The following is a 15216-nucleotide window of genomic DNA, read 5'->3' on the forward strand; positions in this document are numbered from 1 at the left end:
TCATCTTCTAACCACTTCATCCTCTTGACATCGGGCGAGAGGCAGGGTACACCCTGGACAGGTCGCCAGACTATCGCAGGGCTGACACATAGAGACAAACAACCATTCACGCTCACATTCACACCTACGGACACTTTAGAGTCACCAATTAACCTAGTCCCCAATCTGCATGTCTTTGGACTGTGGGAGGAAGCCGGAGTGCCCGGAGAGAACCCACGCTGACACGGGGAGAACATGCAAACTCCACACAGAAGGGCTCCCACGCCCGGGATCGAACCGGCAACCCTCTTGCTGTGAGGCGAGAGTGCTAACCACCACACCGCCGTGCCGCCCTACATTGCTTCAACAACATTAAAAAAGAATTATGATTTATCATCACTGATACATAAACAAAAAATAGAAAATAACTTGAATCATTGAGTTGGACTGTTTTGGACACTGTTTTGCAGTAAATAAAAGCACTGTTAATTATTTTTGTATAATGAGATAATGAGGTTGTGAACACTATGATAATCGTGTAATGCTGACGATGTATGATAATGTAAAGATAAGGTGACAATTAAGTTGTGATCTTAGAGATAACAAGCCTATAACATCTGTAAACATTTGCTGCTCTTGGCTTCCATATCTGTGGTGATCACTCCCACCTGCTGAGGGGATGAGTGGAAATAAACCCAGTCTGCCTATAATGTAGAGTTTACACATTTACACTGGAAGTCAGTATCAACTTACAGAAATGTGAATTGAATGAGTGTGTGTGGGGTGAGTAGGTGTTGGGGTGGGTCAGTCAGTGTGTGGGCGGGGGCTTTGGTGTGGGTCCCCTGACACCCTTGGGCCCCAAGAAACTCTCAGCAAGAAACACCACCCCCCCGCTCCCCCCACCCGACGTCACGTCTGGAGGCTGGCTGCTCGCGCTGCTGACTCTGTTCACCTCCAACAGAGAAACTTTCCTGGAGTTCTCAGGCTCTTCAGACTGCGGACGGAGTCAAATTCTGCACAGAGGAAGCGGCAGAAGCTCGGAGGCCCTCCATGCTTTAAGAGGACAGAGAGCGGAGCTACATTTACTTCTACACACGAGAAACGTTTATGTTACATGCCTTACTTTATTTCAAACGTTTCAAAGTTTTTCTTGGGTAACGTTAGCTTATGTAGTGCATTCCCATACCGGGCTGGAGGTCGGTGCCTACAGGAATATGCTTAGGAATACAATCGTTTTCTTTAGCCTACTCGTAAAACGTGAAAGGAGTGTTTCACAAAGCCGAAAGTAACCGGGACCTCTTTTTTCCACCAAAAACTTTAACTTCCTTTTTCACTGTGGATATGGCTTGGATAAGATGGGGCCTCTTATTTTCGTTGGGTTTGTTTCTCTCCCCGGTATGCGTGTCAGCGGAGCAGCGGCAGAGCCAGAGCGGCTTCAGGAGGCTGTACGTGCTCCAGCCCGGGCCGGGGCCGGGGTCGGCCGGAGCGAACGGCGGGGTGCGAGTCAGCTCCATCTCGACGCATCACAGCGCGGCGGGGCAGCCGCACACGTACAACGTGGAGCTCACCGCCAACTTCGGAGGCCAGGTCAGGACCCGCAGGATGGGGAACCAGGCGGCGTCAACCCCACAGTTCAGTCACCAGCAGCCGGTGGTCCGGCAGAGCGGACTGGAGCAGAGCCAGCAGAAGCAGCTCATGATGTCTGGGTAAGGGACTGTTCGTTAGCCACTCAAGAAGGGGAGGGCATGTCAAATATTTTTTTAATTACCGAGAGGGACTTCAGTTTTATATTTTGACTCAGTGGTGTTTGATGAGGTGGGTGTACTTCTAAGTAAATGGGTAAGTTACCGAGGAAGTAGTGGGTATTCTCTAATGTATATTTCGTTGGCTTTTTGGCTGATTGGTGGGTATACTGTAAAAGGTCAGAAAAAAAGGTGGTAATACACAGTATACCCGAGTATATCCTCCCCTACACCAGCGTTTAAGGGAGCAATATATAACTTTGTAACTCGGATTTAATTTGTCCTGAAGACATGCCAAAATAACACCATTTATCATAGCCAGAAACTGCAGAAAACCCCCCAAACAGAAATTATATTTTAGATTTAGATTTTCAAACATCTGATGGTCCTTGAACATAACTAAATCTGACTTTCAGATAGTGATATTTCATCAAAATCACTATCCTACATCTCGTTTAAAATTTAATTTTGAATTTAAAAAAAAATTAGGCAGCTGGATGGTGCAGTGATTAGCATCGTCGCCTCACAGCAAGAGTGTTCCTGGTTCAAACCCTGGGTGGGGCATTCGAACCCTGGGGTAGGGGAGCACCGCTGTGTGGAGTTTGCATGTTCTCCCTGTTTCAGCGTGGGTTTCCTTTGGCTTCCTCCCACAGTCCAAAGACAGGCAGGTTAGGTTAAGTGGTGACTCTAACTTACCCGTAGATGTCAATGTGACCATGAGTGGTTGCGTGTCCCTGTGTGTCAGCACTGTAGTCTACCTGTCCAGGGTGTACCCCGCCTCTCATCCAGTGTCAGCTGGGATAGGCTCCAGCCCCCCTGTGACCCCCAATAGGATACACAGTTACAGAAAATAAATGAATCATTTATAGTTTGTCCGAAAAGAAACTTGTGAGAACTAATCAGCATGCATGACAAAAGTGAAAAACTAGGCTTTTTTTAACTCCAGGGTTTCGTCTTCAAGTTTTAACTTTCAAATTTTTAAAACACAGTTTTAAATATATAATAATTAATATATGCATTTTCTGCCAGTCACTTAGGTAGGATCAAGGAAAAATATTTGTAGCTTCAGCAAACAAAAAACAAAAACAAAACACAACATAACAAAAAAAGTAGTCACCCCCCAGCCACCCCTTTCTCTGATAAGTAAAGAACAGTCCCTAAGTAACTGTGGATTAGTGTCAGGAGGGAGGAGTGTGGGCTAGTGGGAAAATGTGAAGGACCTAATGACTTCCTGTCATGTCGTGACTTCCTGACTTTTATCGTTAACCAAACAAGCACTAGACTTTCAGGAAAGTATCTCGAAAGTACACTTCATCAGTTGGGTACTGGTATGATATACATTATACTATTACAGCCTTATCTTAGTGGCACATACCTAATTCCATTTTGCAAATTTTGTGGTTTAGGTTTCTCCCTCAAGAAAACAGAATGTACTTATCAGGAGCTGACTTCAGTGACACTAATTGGAGTTGACAGTATTGAGAGAGTGTTTGCACACCAACTGGGCTAGTCAAACTGTCTGATCTGTTAAAGTAACTATGTTTGGTGTTGGATTAAATTGTTGGTGATGACACTGTGTAATTGCAATATGCTGCAGTTGTTCCTAACCCAAAGATAGATGAATGACAGCCTTAAAGAGAGGTAATAGTATTTCTATGAATCCCAATCTCCATCCACACCATTTCTAGGGCCCAAAGTAGGATGTGATTGAAGCTTTAAATCACTGCCATACAGCATGTTGTTATTTGTAGTGCAAGTATGAGTGAGTACACTGTAAAGTCACACTACAAAGTGGCATCCAAAGCAATGACTTAACTGTTAAAACAACTGATTACCAGCTGAAAAGGCCATTCTTGGTATACCCATATAGTTTAATGTAACACCTAATTTGAGCGATCATCAAGTCTCTTCTTTAGTGGTATTAACATCATATTATACATGCATGCTCTTATCATGATAGCCCACCAGCAGATGGAGACACGAGATACAATGCTTTTCAATGTATGTAATATTCATTCATTGTGCAAAATAAGAAAAAGCATGATGGCCGATTCTAATAGTTAATTTTACAGCCATTATTGACCGATACTGATGGCGTGACGATATTATTGTGTATCCCTAATTCCAACACATTTACACACCACTCTGGAACATCCAGTTGATGTGGCATTGTACTAAACAGCTGCTAATGGTGCTAGCGATAGATCACCATGTTTCAGACTCAAACTGTGTTTTTGTAACAGACCTTGTGGCTGCATCTGTATGCTGATATTTTGCTGAGCAAATATCTTTTGGTCTAGTGTTGATATGAGGCCATTTGGTATTGTAAAAATTGTGGAAATTTGGAGGCACAAAAACAGAACAAGAACACATTTTTTGTCCATTGGTAAGTTTAAAAAGTGGTGAACAGTGATTGACTTTGCTCAGTCCTCACAGAGATCATCATAGGTTCAACAAATCTAAACTTTTGACGCACCCCTGCTGCAGCAATCTGTGCAGAGTTGTAGCAATGCGCTGTAATAATGGCAAGGCACATATACAAGCTGTTATTTCCTGACAATGTGACTACGCCTTCATTTGGTCAATGAGCAGAGGTTTAATAAGCTTGATTCAGTAGTAACACCTGCCTGGGTGTGCAGAGCCTTTAAAATTAGTTTGCAAATGTAACTGAGTCAACTAAATCAGTTTAAACTAAGAAAATAAATATCTTACTTAAACCATCTTTTCATTTTTTTTTTAATTATGGAAAAGTCAATATACAAATTGGCTGGCCATATACAGCAGATGCTGTGAGGCAGTGACAGATCTGCGCCAGTTGTACCGGCTAGACAGCAATGAAAACATCAAATGTTCTGCCAGCAGTGTAATGTACAGGGTCTGAATGGTAAACAAGAAGCAAAATTAATTTTTCTAAGGCATTTTAGCCAAGTCACCAGTGTTTCCATAGATGCTTGCTCCATTCGATGTGGAATACACTGAATAGTCCACAAAGGCCCACAACCCTGTGTGAGTTGATTCAATTTAATTCACTTTTATTTATGAAGCCCAATATCACAAATCACAATTTGTGATTACGAGGAAGGTTCCTGTAAAGTTACGGGCTGCCTCTGGATGTGATGTAATTGTTGCGCGACCATTTTGACTGGGGCGACGTAGGGACGCCGTTAGCCGATAGAAGTGTCTGTAATAACTCACTAAATGGCCCGTGAAGAAAATATTTTTTCCAGCGGATGTCTTAGTTACAACATGATTGAGCCAGCTGGAGTAGTTTCATGTTGTATCCGACAACGGGAGGCTTTTAACAGATGACGTCCTGATGTTAGCTTTGCTGCTGCTGTTAGCTGTCCCTGTCAGCTGATGCTTTCTAGACATCATGATTTCCCAAAACTGAATAAATACCACACAGAGCAACACAAAACTGCTTTGCTAGCTCAGTCATGTTGTAACTAAGATATCTGCTGGAAAGAATATTTTTTTCACGGGCCATTTAGTGAGTTTTTTGTACCTGGTGGCGAAAGCTATATGAACAAGCTAACCCTCGTCTGCTGAGTTTTAAAAATGCCGGCTATTTTGTTGCTTTCTGTTGACGTCACATCCCTCCTTGAGTATATCCAGTCAGCACCAAGTAACCCCCAAGCCCCAGCCAGGAGTCTTTCAGGGCCGTTCTGAATACCTACCCCGAAGCAGGGACTTGTTTAGCCCCCGTAAAAGTTCTGGAACTCTGTCCCTTGGGGGTGGTTCTTGCATTGGAGACACGCACCAACAGCCCCGGCCCTGTAAAATTACCCTGAAGTTCCTGCAGTGGAAACGGACCTTATGATTCGAGTTAACCTGCGAGACAGTGGAGCACAAAGGCTCTGGAGAAGAAGCCGAGTTAGTGACATGCAGTAAATCCAAGTTAGTGATATGCAGTAATAGGGCATGAATGTTAGCAAATTAGGAAGAACCAACATTTCAGAATCTGAGTATGAGAAAGAGAGGAGGGGCTCAGTGTATCATAGGAGGTCCCCTGGCAGACTAGGCCTTTGTCAGCCTAACTATGGGCTGGTCCAAGATAAGTCTGAGCAAGCCCTAACTATAAGCTTTATCAAAAAGGAAAGTCTTAAGTCTACCTTTAAATGTGAAGACGGTCTCTGCCTACTGGACCTAAACAGGAGGACAGTTCCACTGAAGAGGAGCTTAACAGCTGAAGGATCTGGCTCCCATTCAAGTTGATAACTGGCTGAAGCAGCTGATTTCACTGTGTTTTTAAAAGCATTTTTAGCAACTGTTACAGTAGGTTGTACAGGTTGACGGATATTGGATTTTTAAAAGATGATATAATGACGATATTTTGGAGGAGAAAAACACTGTGAATAAATCTGGATTACTGAATATCAAACTCAAGGTAATATACCTAAAAAAATATATATAAATCTGGAACTGAACATCAAACTCAAAGTAATTAAGGTTCCAAGCAGTGTCGCTAGCTGCTTGAGCCCTTTTGTTTTTGTTATTTCATCATTTTAATCACTCAGTTCATTTGCATCTTTGTTCCAATGGTCTTCTGCTCTAAAAATGTCAAATTTGGGGACTTTTCTCAATTTTCTCAAAATCCTGTTCTCAAGAACTTCTCAAAAACCACTGGGCCAATCATCCTGAAACTTTGTCATGATCATCTTTGGACCTTGCTGAGCTAAAGTAATCAAGGGAATTTTGAAATGTCATTCTGTTTTGACATTATACATTTTTATCCCTAGTCTTTAAATTCAATTTTACATAAATTATCATAATTAAAATGGGCTTAAGCAATTGTAACCAAACTTTGTGCATGTGTTCGGATGCTGTGCAGTCTTTGGATATTCTGCCAGTGGGGGGGCTACAAACGCAAAAAGTTTACATCTCATGATCTGCTACAAAGATTTGTATAGAACAGCAACAAAAAACTCAAACATTTGAATGTCCTACAGATTGGATTTTTTTTTTTTAAGAAAATCCACAGAATTTCGGCCAGAGTTTGCCACACTGCAACCTCTTCAAATGTCAATTTAATTCAGAAGTCCATCACTCTGTTTTTTTAAATATGCAAAACCACTTTACATCTAAATTTCCACAAGTCTTCATTCAAGTGCTATCAAAGACCACTACATAACGCCTTTCAAATGGTGTTCAGATATGTCAAACAAGTCCGCAGTGACATTCAGTGTCTACTATAGTAAGTACTGTACGCACATAATTTTCTATTTTGCCAAATGTTTGATGGAACTTCACCAAAGTATTTGACAATACACCTGAAATGTGCAGGATGATGTGTGATTTTTTTTTTTTAGAATTTGCTCACCAACATTTTGGCTACTGTGTTTGAGGTTGAAAGACACAAAACCACAATTTTGGATGTGATGTTATTGCCTCAACTTGTAAGAAGGCATGTGGGACACTATGTCTCCTCAGTGGTGCAGTCAGTAAGTCACCTTTTCTGGGATACAAAGGCCCAGTGTTCAAATCCCCAGGGGGGGCCACTTGCCAACAATGTAGCAATTAATGCATGAGGTATGTTTTCAAGTGCTCATTGAGGTGCACTCTGCTTTGACTGGATCATTGTCATTCAGATATATTTAATAACTGTATCTGAAACTGAGCATCAAACAAACACACACAACAAAATTGCAAGAAAATATAGGTGGAAGCGGTTTTTATTTTTTGCAGATTATTTTCCCTTAAAGTGAAACTGAGATTCTTAGGTATGCAGTGACATTACCTTGACTTCAAGTACTGAGCCTCCATGCAAAACTGTGATCAGAGATGGGCAGTATTTCTGTAACTTGTATTTGAAATTTGAGCCGAAACGATCCCTTGAGAAACTCGAGTACTGAAAATCATTGATGCAAATTACTTTAATCGAAGCTTTGTTTAATCCATTTAACCGTATATAGTGCACTGTGTTTTACACAAATGATAATTATCACACATCACGCTTATGCTGAGGACATGTGACGTGAAGAAGATTGCAAAACGGAGAAAGAGAGTGAAAATAGTGAGGGATGAAGAGAAAAGACAGGACAGAGAAAACGACTTAAAATGCCCAAAGTTTGGGATCATTTAAAGCTGAAACAAAATGAAAAACTATTTACATACAATGTGTCTTCTGCAAAGCAGAGCTAGCCTGCCACAATAGCACAGCATCACTGCTTCAGCATCTCAACAGGAAGCATCCAGTCCCTAGAGAGAACCCGACCAAGGTAACATTAATGTTAGCATTAAATGAAAATCAATATGATTGCTAGTTGAGATGAAGGCTAGTAAAGAATATACAATGATTATGCCAATCATCCAGCTCTGTGTTGTTGCAGCGTTGGCAGTAACATTTAATGCAAATGTACGGTGCTAAGCCTCCCTGCTGGCTGCCAGCACTCGGAGCTCCCTGTTCATCCACCAGCAAAAGTCTGCTGGATCACACTAAACCCGGGGACCTTTGGCACCAGTGGAAAAGTGCGCAGCCCTGGACACCATGAAGGAAAGCCAAACACCGTCATCTGAACAAACTGCAGTGGCACAGAGTTGGCTAAAAATTGGTAAAGTTTCCCTTTCAAAAATGTAAATTAATATTGTGGCTGGTTAGGCAAAATTGAGCTAACTTAGGGTTATAATCACAGCAAATAAAATGTGGCAGTCCATTTGTGAAAGGCAGAGCTTCATTCATGTTGTTATTATGATAGTCACACACACTCCCACTCCCCACATAGTGATGCATAAAATACCTTAAAAAGCTAAGTATCAGGTTGTGTAAATAGATATTGGAGCCTAATTATTTTATGCAATTTAAGCGATAAAATGTTTACTGGTACACACTTTAGATTAACGAGAGCAAGGGGATTCGTCATTACATGAACACAGGTTCAGACAATTCTGTGGTTTAAAAACACATCATGAATCTGACAAGACCTTTCTTAGAAGTTTTCTCAAGAGCGACTTTCGGAAAAAAAAAAAAAATAGGGAGGTACTGGTGAATGAGGCCCAGTGTTGTTGTCAATCACTGACATGTTACAGATGTTAAAAAAAATCATAATTTCTTTTTAAATATTTTTTTTTATTGGAATAACAGTGGAATAACAGGAAACCACTAGGCTGTGTTTGGCCTGGCAGCTTGACCTCAGCTGCTCAGTTTGTGGTCCATCAGAGTTTCAGTGTGTGATTAGTGAATACAGTTCAGCTGTCACCCCACTGAAAGCAGATAACTCAATCATTACCAGCTTACAAAGCTTTTTGTCATTGCAGTTTCATTTAAGGAAGTGGAACATAGTGACACATGTAGCAGATGCTGCTTGCAGTGCTGCTCATACCAATGAATCTGTTCAGACCTGGTATTAACATGTATCTTGGATGATCAGATCATAAGTGGACAGCTCTGTCTGTTCACGCCTGCCATTAAAATGTGTCTCCACATGCGTCTTGAGCGACCAATTGTGATTGGATTTTACTTCCCCGCTCTATATGTAAAAAAAATCTACGACCCCAATTCCAAAAAAGGTTGGGACATTGTGTAAAGTTAAATAAAAATGATGTAATGATTTTGCAAATCCTTTTTGACTCACGTTCAATGAATCAAAAAAGAGAACACCCACATACTGTTTGCACTTGCAGAAAAAGGTTAAATTTATTAGACTATAACGTTTCGGTCATGGACCTTCATCAGGTAGATGCTGACAGAGAGAAAACACCATTCATTTAAACTGGAGGCAAAGTCCACAATGACCCACATCTGAGTCTCATTAGTGGTCAACAGTTTACACCTCCTCCTCTGTCAATCTTTGCCTCCAGTTTAAATGAACTATTTTCTCTCTGTCAGCCTCTACCTGATGAAGGTCCATGACCGAAACGTTGTAGTCTAATAAATTCAACCTTTTTCTGCAAGAGCAAACAGTGTGCGGGTGTTCTCCTTTTTGATTCATTGTTTGCCCCACCTGTGCACCTGTTTAAGACTGTTTTGGTATGCACAGGACTTTTTTGACTTTTGACTCACATTCAATGGAATACACTTCAAAGACAAGATATTTTAAGTTCAAACTGATAAAGTTTGTTTTTGTAAATAGACATTCATTCTGATTTGATGCCTGAAACACATTCCAAAAAAATTTGGGACAGGAGCATGATTACTTCCTTTTCTTTTAACACCACTCAGTAAGTTTGGGAACTGAGGGCTCAGAGAAGTCTGCAGTTTTTCTGGATGTTGCTGATACATGGCTTTCACTGTGCATGGAAGAGTCTTAACTTGCATTTCTAGATGCAGTGGAGAACTGTGCACATTGACAATGGTTTTCCAAAGTGAGTTTTAAGATATTTTTTTGGGCATGTTAGCCTTTAATTGACAGGACAGACAAGCGTGAAGGGGGGAGAGAGAGAGGGAGTGACATGTAGCAAAGGGCCACAGGCTGGAGTCGGTCCCAGGCCGCTGTGGCAACAGCCTTGTACATGGAGCACCTAGGGCTGTACCCAAATATTCGTTTCTATGGGTAGGTATTCGTTATGAAAATTTGGTATTGGATATTCGTTTTTTTATTTACTTTTTATTTATTTATTTATTTTTTTTACAGTTTTTTTGGTGCTAAATGTAGTCTTTTTGTTGTTGGTGAATGTAGGTTGTCAATAAAAATCAAAACTTTTAAATTGCATTGTTAAAAATGTGAAAATATAGTCTAGCCTACCAACTGAGCTTGTGCGCACGGCAGGCTTGAGCGCATCCATCTGAGGCTGTGGATCAATGCCAAGTTTTACCACTTTATCCCCTCTAACTTGTAGCTGTTTTTCGTTATCTTTTGAATTTAATATGAATTATGAAACTGTTATTGTCAACGTTTGTTTCCCCCGTTTGGTACAATAAATTATTGTTTAAAGTTTCAACAAGTTTCTTTTGGAGTGCGTGACACACAAGTGTGTTTTGAAAACGACCGCGGACTGTCATCTGCTCAATGCATCAGTACTTTTGGATGCCATGACAGTAATAGCCAATAATGTCAAAATATCATTTACAGACCGATTTAACAAGACGATCACTGCTGCCCGACCCGCAGGTCTATTTGCGGGTCGACCCGCAGGTCTATTTGCGGGTCGACCCGCGCATCACTACTCAGCTCAGTCTGTAAGGCTGTATACACAACAGTAAGGCTATAGACATTATATTCTATTCAGGCCAGCAGAACCAGCAGCGCATCGGCTCTACAGTGCATGGCACTGCTGATTAACCATTTTATTGCAGCACAGAGTGTCTGCCAGCAACCAATTACTTGCAGAGGCTTCCTACAACTTGTTTCAACGGTTCCGATTTAATTGGAAGACAAATTAAACAGGATGACTAGCCAATGTGAAAATCAAAAGAAAGCATAGAATAATGTACTGAAGGAGACAATTGTGCCATCACATTTTTTTGTGGTTTGAGAGCAAAGATCCGGTTGCCGCTGTGCAAAACGCCGCAATACAATTAGGTCCGAAAAACCCTTCGCAAGGAGTCTTTGAAAGGAGCCGAGCCTGGTGTAAAACCGGAGAGAGCAGGCAGCATGGCTGCAGCACGGCCATAGCAGCCCCCAACCGCCTGCCGTGAACGAATATTCGTTATAAATTCTGCCGGAGGTCCGAATGTTAAAAAATGGTATTCGGGACAGCCCTAGGGGCACCTGCCCTATCCACTAAGCCACCGACGCCCCATAATCATGTTTTTTAATGCAGTGTTGTCTGAGGGGGCAAAGGCCACAGGCATTCAGTGTTTTCTTGCCCACGAGCAGAGATATCTCCGGGTTCTTTGAATCTTTTTTTAAAGATATTTTTTTGGCCATTTTGCCTTTAATGGACAGGACAGGTAAGCAAACATTGGCCCACAATCCCTCTGTTTTATTTAAGTACTGAATAGAACCCACTATGCAACAATTCAGACTCGGAGGCAAAAAGTCAAAAGATAACAAAAATTGAATGGAATGTTCCAAGTAAAAATATCACCAAACAAAACTCTAGGGGTAAGTCAGGGTTTTCGTCCAAACACACAATCTTCAGAGCCTCAGGGACAAACACAAAGTAGGACAAGGCTGGCACACGACCGGAGATGAGAACTGAAGAAGACAAAAGGCAAAAAAGGTTTCTACCGTTTTTTTGAGGTTTCTACCGTTTTTTTTCCCCATTAAAGGGGTTTTTTTGGGGAGTTTTTCCTTATCCGCTGCGAGGGTCATAAGGACAGAGGGATGTCGTATGCTGTAAAGCCCTGTGAGGCAAATTGTGATTTGTGATACTGGGCTTTATAAATAAAATTGATTGATTGATTGATTGATTGATTGATTGATTGACTGATTGAAAAACAGGCAGCAAAAGCATTCACAGAGGTTATTCGGAGTCTGAGTAGTTACCATTATGGGAAATGGACAATTTGACAAATACTGGAAATTGAACTGGAGTCTTTAAAGTGAGCAGGCAGGTGAGAGGCCGTTTACACGTACATGGTGATTTTGATAAACGGAGACATCTTCCTTCGTTTGTGCCCTTCGTTTACATGCAAACGGAGATTTCTCCTCTGAAAACGAGTCTTTCTAAAAACTCCGGCCAGAGTGGAGATTTTGGAAAACTCTGGTTGCGCGTTTGCATGTAAACTTAGATAAATGGAGATAAACGGAGTTATAGGCAGCCGACGTCACAGTATGCGCTGTAACTTGCGCCTGTGTCAAAAGTGCGACCTATGTTGCTACGGTGACAATGGATACATGGAAGGCTTGAGCTTCTCGTTACACTGCCACTTACAGGTTTGGTGTGCTCTTGTGTATATATACACGGGTAAGTGTAAACGAAGATCTTTTTGAAAACGGAGACGGTGAAATGTCCGTTTATGAAAATAGCCGGCAACGTGTAAACGGCCTCTGAGTTCTTGATAGGCTGATTGACAGCAGGTGTGCAGTGGAAGCAGAGAAGGCAGGGACGAACAGGAGAAAAAGAGTGGCCAGCCACGCCCTGCAGCAAGGGAGAGAGGCCAGCCACACCCTGCAGCAAGGGAGAGACTAACACAGACAGGGGAGAGAGACAGACAAGAAACACTGGGGAGAGGGGAAAACACAAGAAATATGAGGGAAGAGAGAGGAGACTGCTGATACCCAACACCCTCTGCCTCTCCTGCCATTACGACTCAAAAGTGTGAGCTCTTTGCTGGGGGCAACTGGTAAGAGTCCGCCCACACACTCACAGTGACAGGACTAATTGTTTAAGTATCACTCAGCTAATGTAACCTACCAGTTATTAATACCTTTAGCCATTTTGGTGTCTGTGTGAGTTTGTCGGGACCGTTAACTGCTGTTGTGTTAGCTATTGCTAACCGGACAGACGTTGAACTGACCATTTGCTGGCCCTGGAAGAGAGCAGCTCTGGAGACGGTCTTTCAGCGCCGCATCTAACTTGGATAACGGGGCAGTAGACAGTTTGAGTGGGATAAGCAAGGATGTCAGCTGAGAAGACAGTCTGTCAGTGTGGTCAAAGACAAATTAACATACACACTGCTAAAAGAATATGGTCATATGCGGCCCAGACCACCTCTGAATGTGGTCTGAGTGATCAGGTCTCAAGACGTATTGAGGAAGTGGTGGTCATCAGTGGTCTGTGTGAGAGATGGATGATATGGACATTTACATGTGGCTTAACTGCCAGAAAAGAAGGAGAAGAAAAAGAAAAGCTAGAGCAATAGATATAAAGAAAATGGAGGGAGAAAAATAGAGAGGAGTGTTTGATGGCTAGAAATTGTCACTATGTTTATGTTTACATGCACAGTTAAGCTGCGCTATGGTTATAGCTTGATGAGGCCATTTAACTGGACTACTGTCCTTGTCCCAGTATACAAACATTGAAGTATGTCTGAAGTATGACTCTGCTATGATTAGTGGCGACATACCCCCTTTCAGCTTGTTAGTATTGGACCTTATTCCTGTCTACCTATGACGCCACAGACCAAACAACTAAGTTAGCTATGGTTAGCTAGCAGCAAACTGGTAACATGGTGGACAACTTTACCGACTTTGAGAGATGTGATTTAGTACAATTTCAGTCAGACTAACATATTAACATGTATTTTAAAAGTCCAGTTTTACTTTTTCTGACATCAGAGAAAATTGATTTATTGTGTTAGCCATGTAAACGTACTGAGTGAAGTAAAACTTAACTTGGTCATTGTGTAATGTAATTCAGTGTAAAGCTGGCTTCATGGTTGTGCAATAACCATGACCCCTCATGTGAATTGTAAATCCTGCTCAGTTTATCAGTAAATGGAACCACACTGCAGATTGGAGTCTCTTGCAACAGCAATGACCAGAGAATAACCTATGACTTCTTTCTCATGTGAATGAGTCCAATGCAGGTTATTGAACATGAATTCAATAGACCCTTGTCATACGCGGGACTGCTGTATCTTAAACTCTTTAAAAGATCAAAGAGGCAGTGACTCACATCAGTTCACCCAAGCCAGTCTCTTTGATGATGATGTGAGTCGTGAGTTCCCAGGTTGGTTCAGCTTCCAACAGCCTGACTCAATCAAGTCTGTGTGGAACTTTTCCAAACCAAAGTTTTGTAGTAAAACTAAGGTCGTGAGATTCACGTTGGCATTGCAAGGCTAACAAACCTACCACAACAAACACTACACCTCAGCAACTTAAGTGTCATAGAAAATTCTTGCCTTCCCAGTCATATTTAGTATCACAGGGCCAAACCACATCTCATGAGATCTGTGTTTGGCGGCACTCAAGTCTGGAAAACATCCGGTGAGAACTGGTGGAGCCCAGCAGAATTGTGCCAAAAATCAGATGACTATGGTGGAGCATTTATATGATGATGTGACTTGTCTCAAACCCCCTGAACCTTGTGGACAACAATTTTAACTAGGTGGTACAGACCTTAAATGAAACTTGATGTGGCCCATTTCTTACCTCAGATTATTCAAAAACAGCCTCCTGCTTAAAAAAAGGTCTATAGGAGCCCAGCAAGTGGTGCTTTCGACCAGCCATGTGTAGGAAGGGTTGATGTTGGTATTTGAATAAAAGACAAAAACAAATATATATATATAAATATGTATATGTAAGGTAAAATCCATGGTGACTTCTCTTTAAATGTAAAAGCCTTTTAATTTAAAACTCTGGGCTGGCATTGCAAGTTCGTGGGGATCTTTTCATGTAGCTCAACTGTATTGTTTTCTATTTGCAGGGTGAATGTCTGTGGGGGGCAGTGCTGTCATGGATGGAGTAAAGCTCAGGGATCGCAGCGGTGCACTAAGCGTAAGTGGACAATACATTTCCTTCAGCACAACAGTGCTGTGGATGGTTTTATGTCAAAACAAAATTGCTGTTGCAAATTAGGAAATAGGATTTTGGCTTCCTGGTGTGTGGATAGAAAATACTAAATTAAACCTGCCACATGTGCAGTTGTTTATTCTGTTTTATTCAGTGCCTGTTAGAGTTGGGTCCATTTCAAGTTTTGTGGATTTGGTCTGGAGTATGAGTCTAAAACA

At 41.7% G+C, this 15216-nt stretch overlaps 1 protein-coding gene across 4 annotated transcripts in view; it reads left to right on the forward strand.

The window, feature by feature from the left end:
• The first annotated feature begins 920 nt into the window (after window positions 1-920).
• The window catches only part of ltbp1 (latent transforming growth factor beta binding protein 1), a 213669-nt gene continuing 199373 nt past the window's right edge, over window positions 921-15216 (forward strand). For 3 of the 4 annotated variants that reach the window (XM_049601156.1, XM_049601157.1, XM_049601158.1), the window contains exons 1-2: window positions 921-1685; window positions 14913-14983. In XM_049601156.1, the coding sequence (XP_049457113.1) occupies window positions 1321-1685; window positions 14913-14983 (436 nt within the window). In that variant the 5' untranslated portion in view covers window positions 921-1320. The remainder of the gene's footprint in view (window positions 1686-14912; window positions 14984-15216) is intronic. The other variant, XM_049601160.1, reaches the window with a different exon arrangement.

The sequence above is a fragment of the Epinephelus fuscoguttatus genome, linkage group LG16 (genome assembly GCF_011397635.1).
Source record: "Epinephelus fuscoguttatus linkage group LG16, E.fuscoguttatus.final_Chr_v1".
Lineage (NCBI taxonomy): Eukaryota > Metazoa > Chordata > Actinopteri > Perciformes > Serranidae > Epinephelus > Epinephelus fuscoguttatus.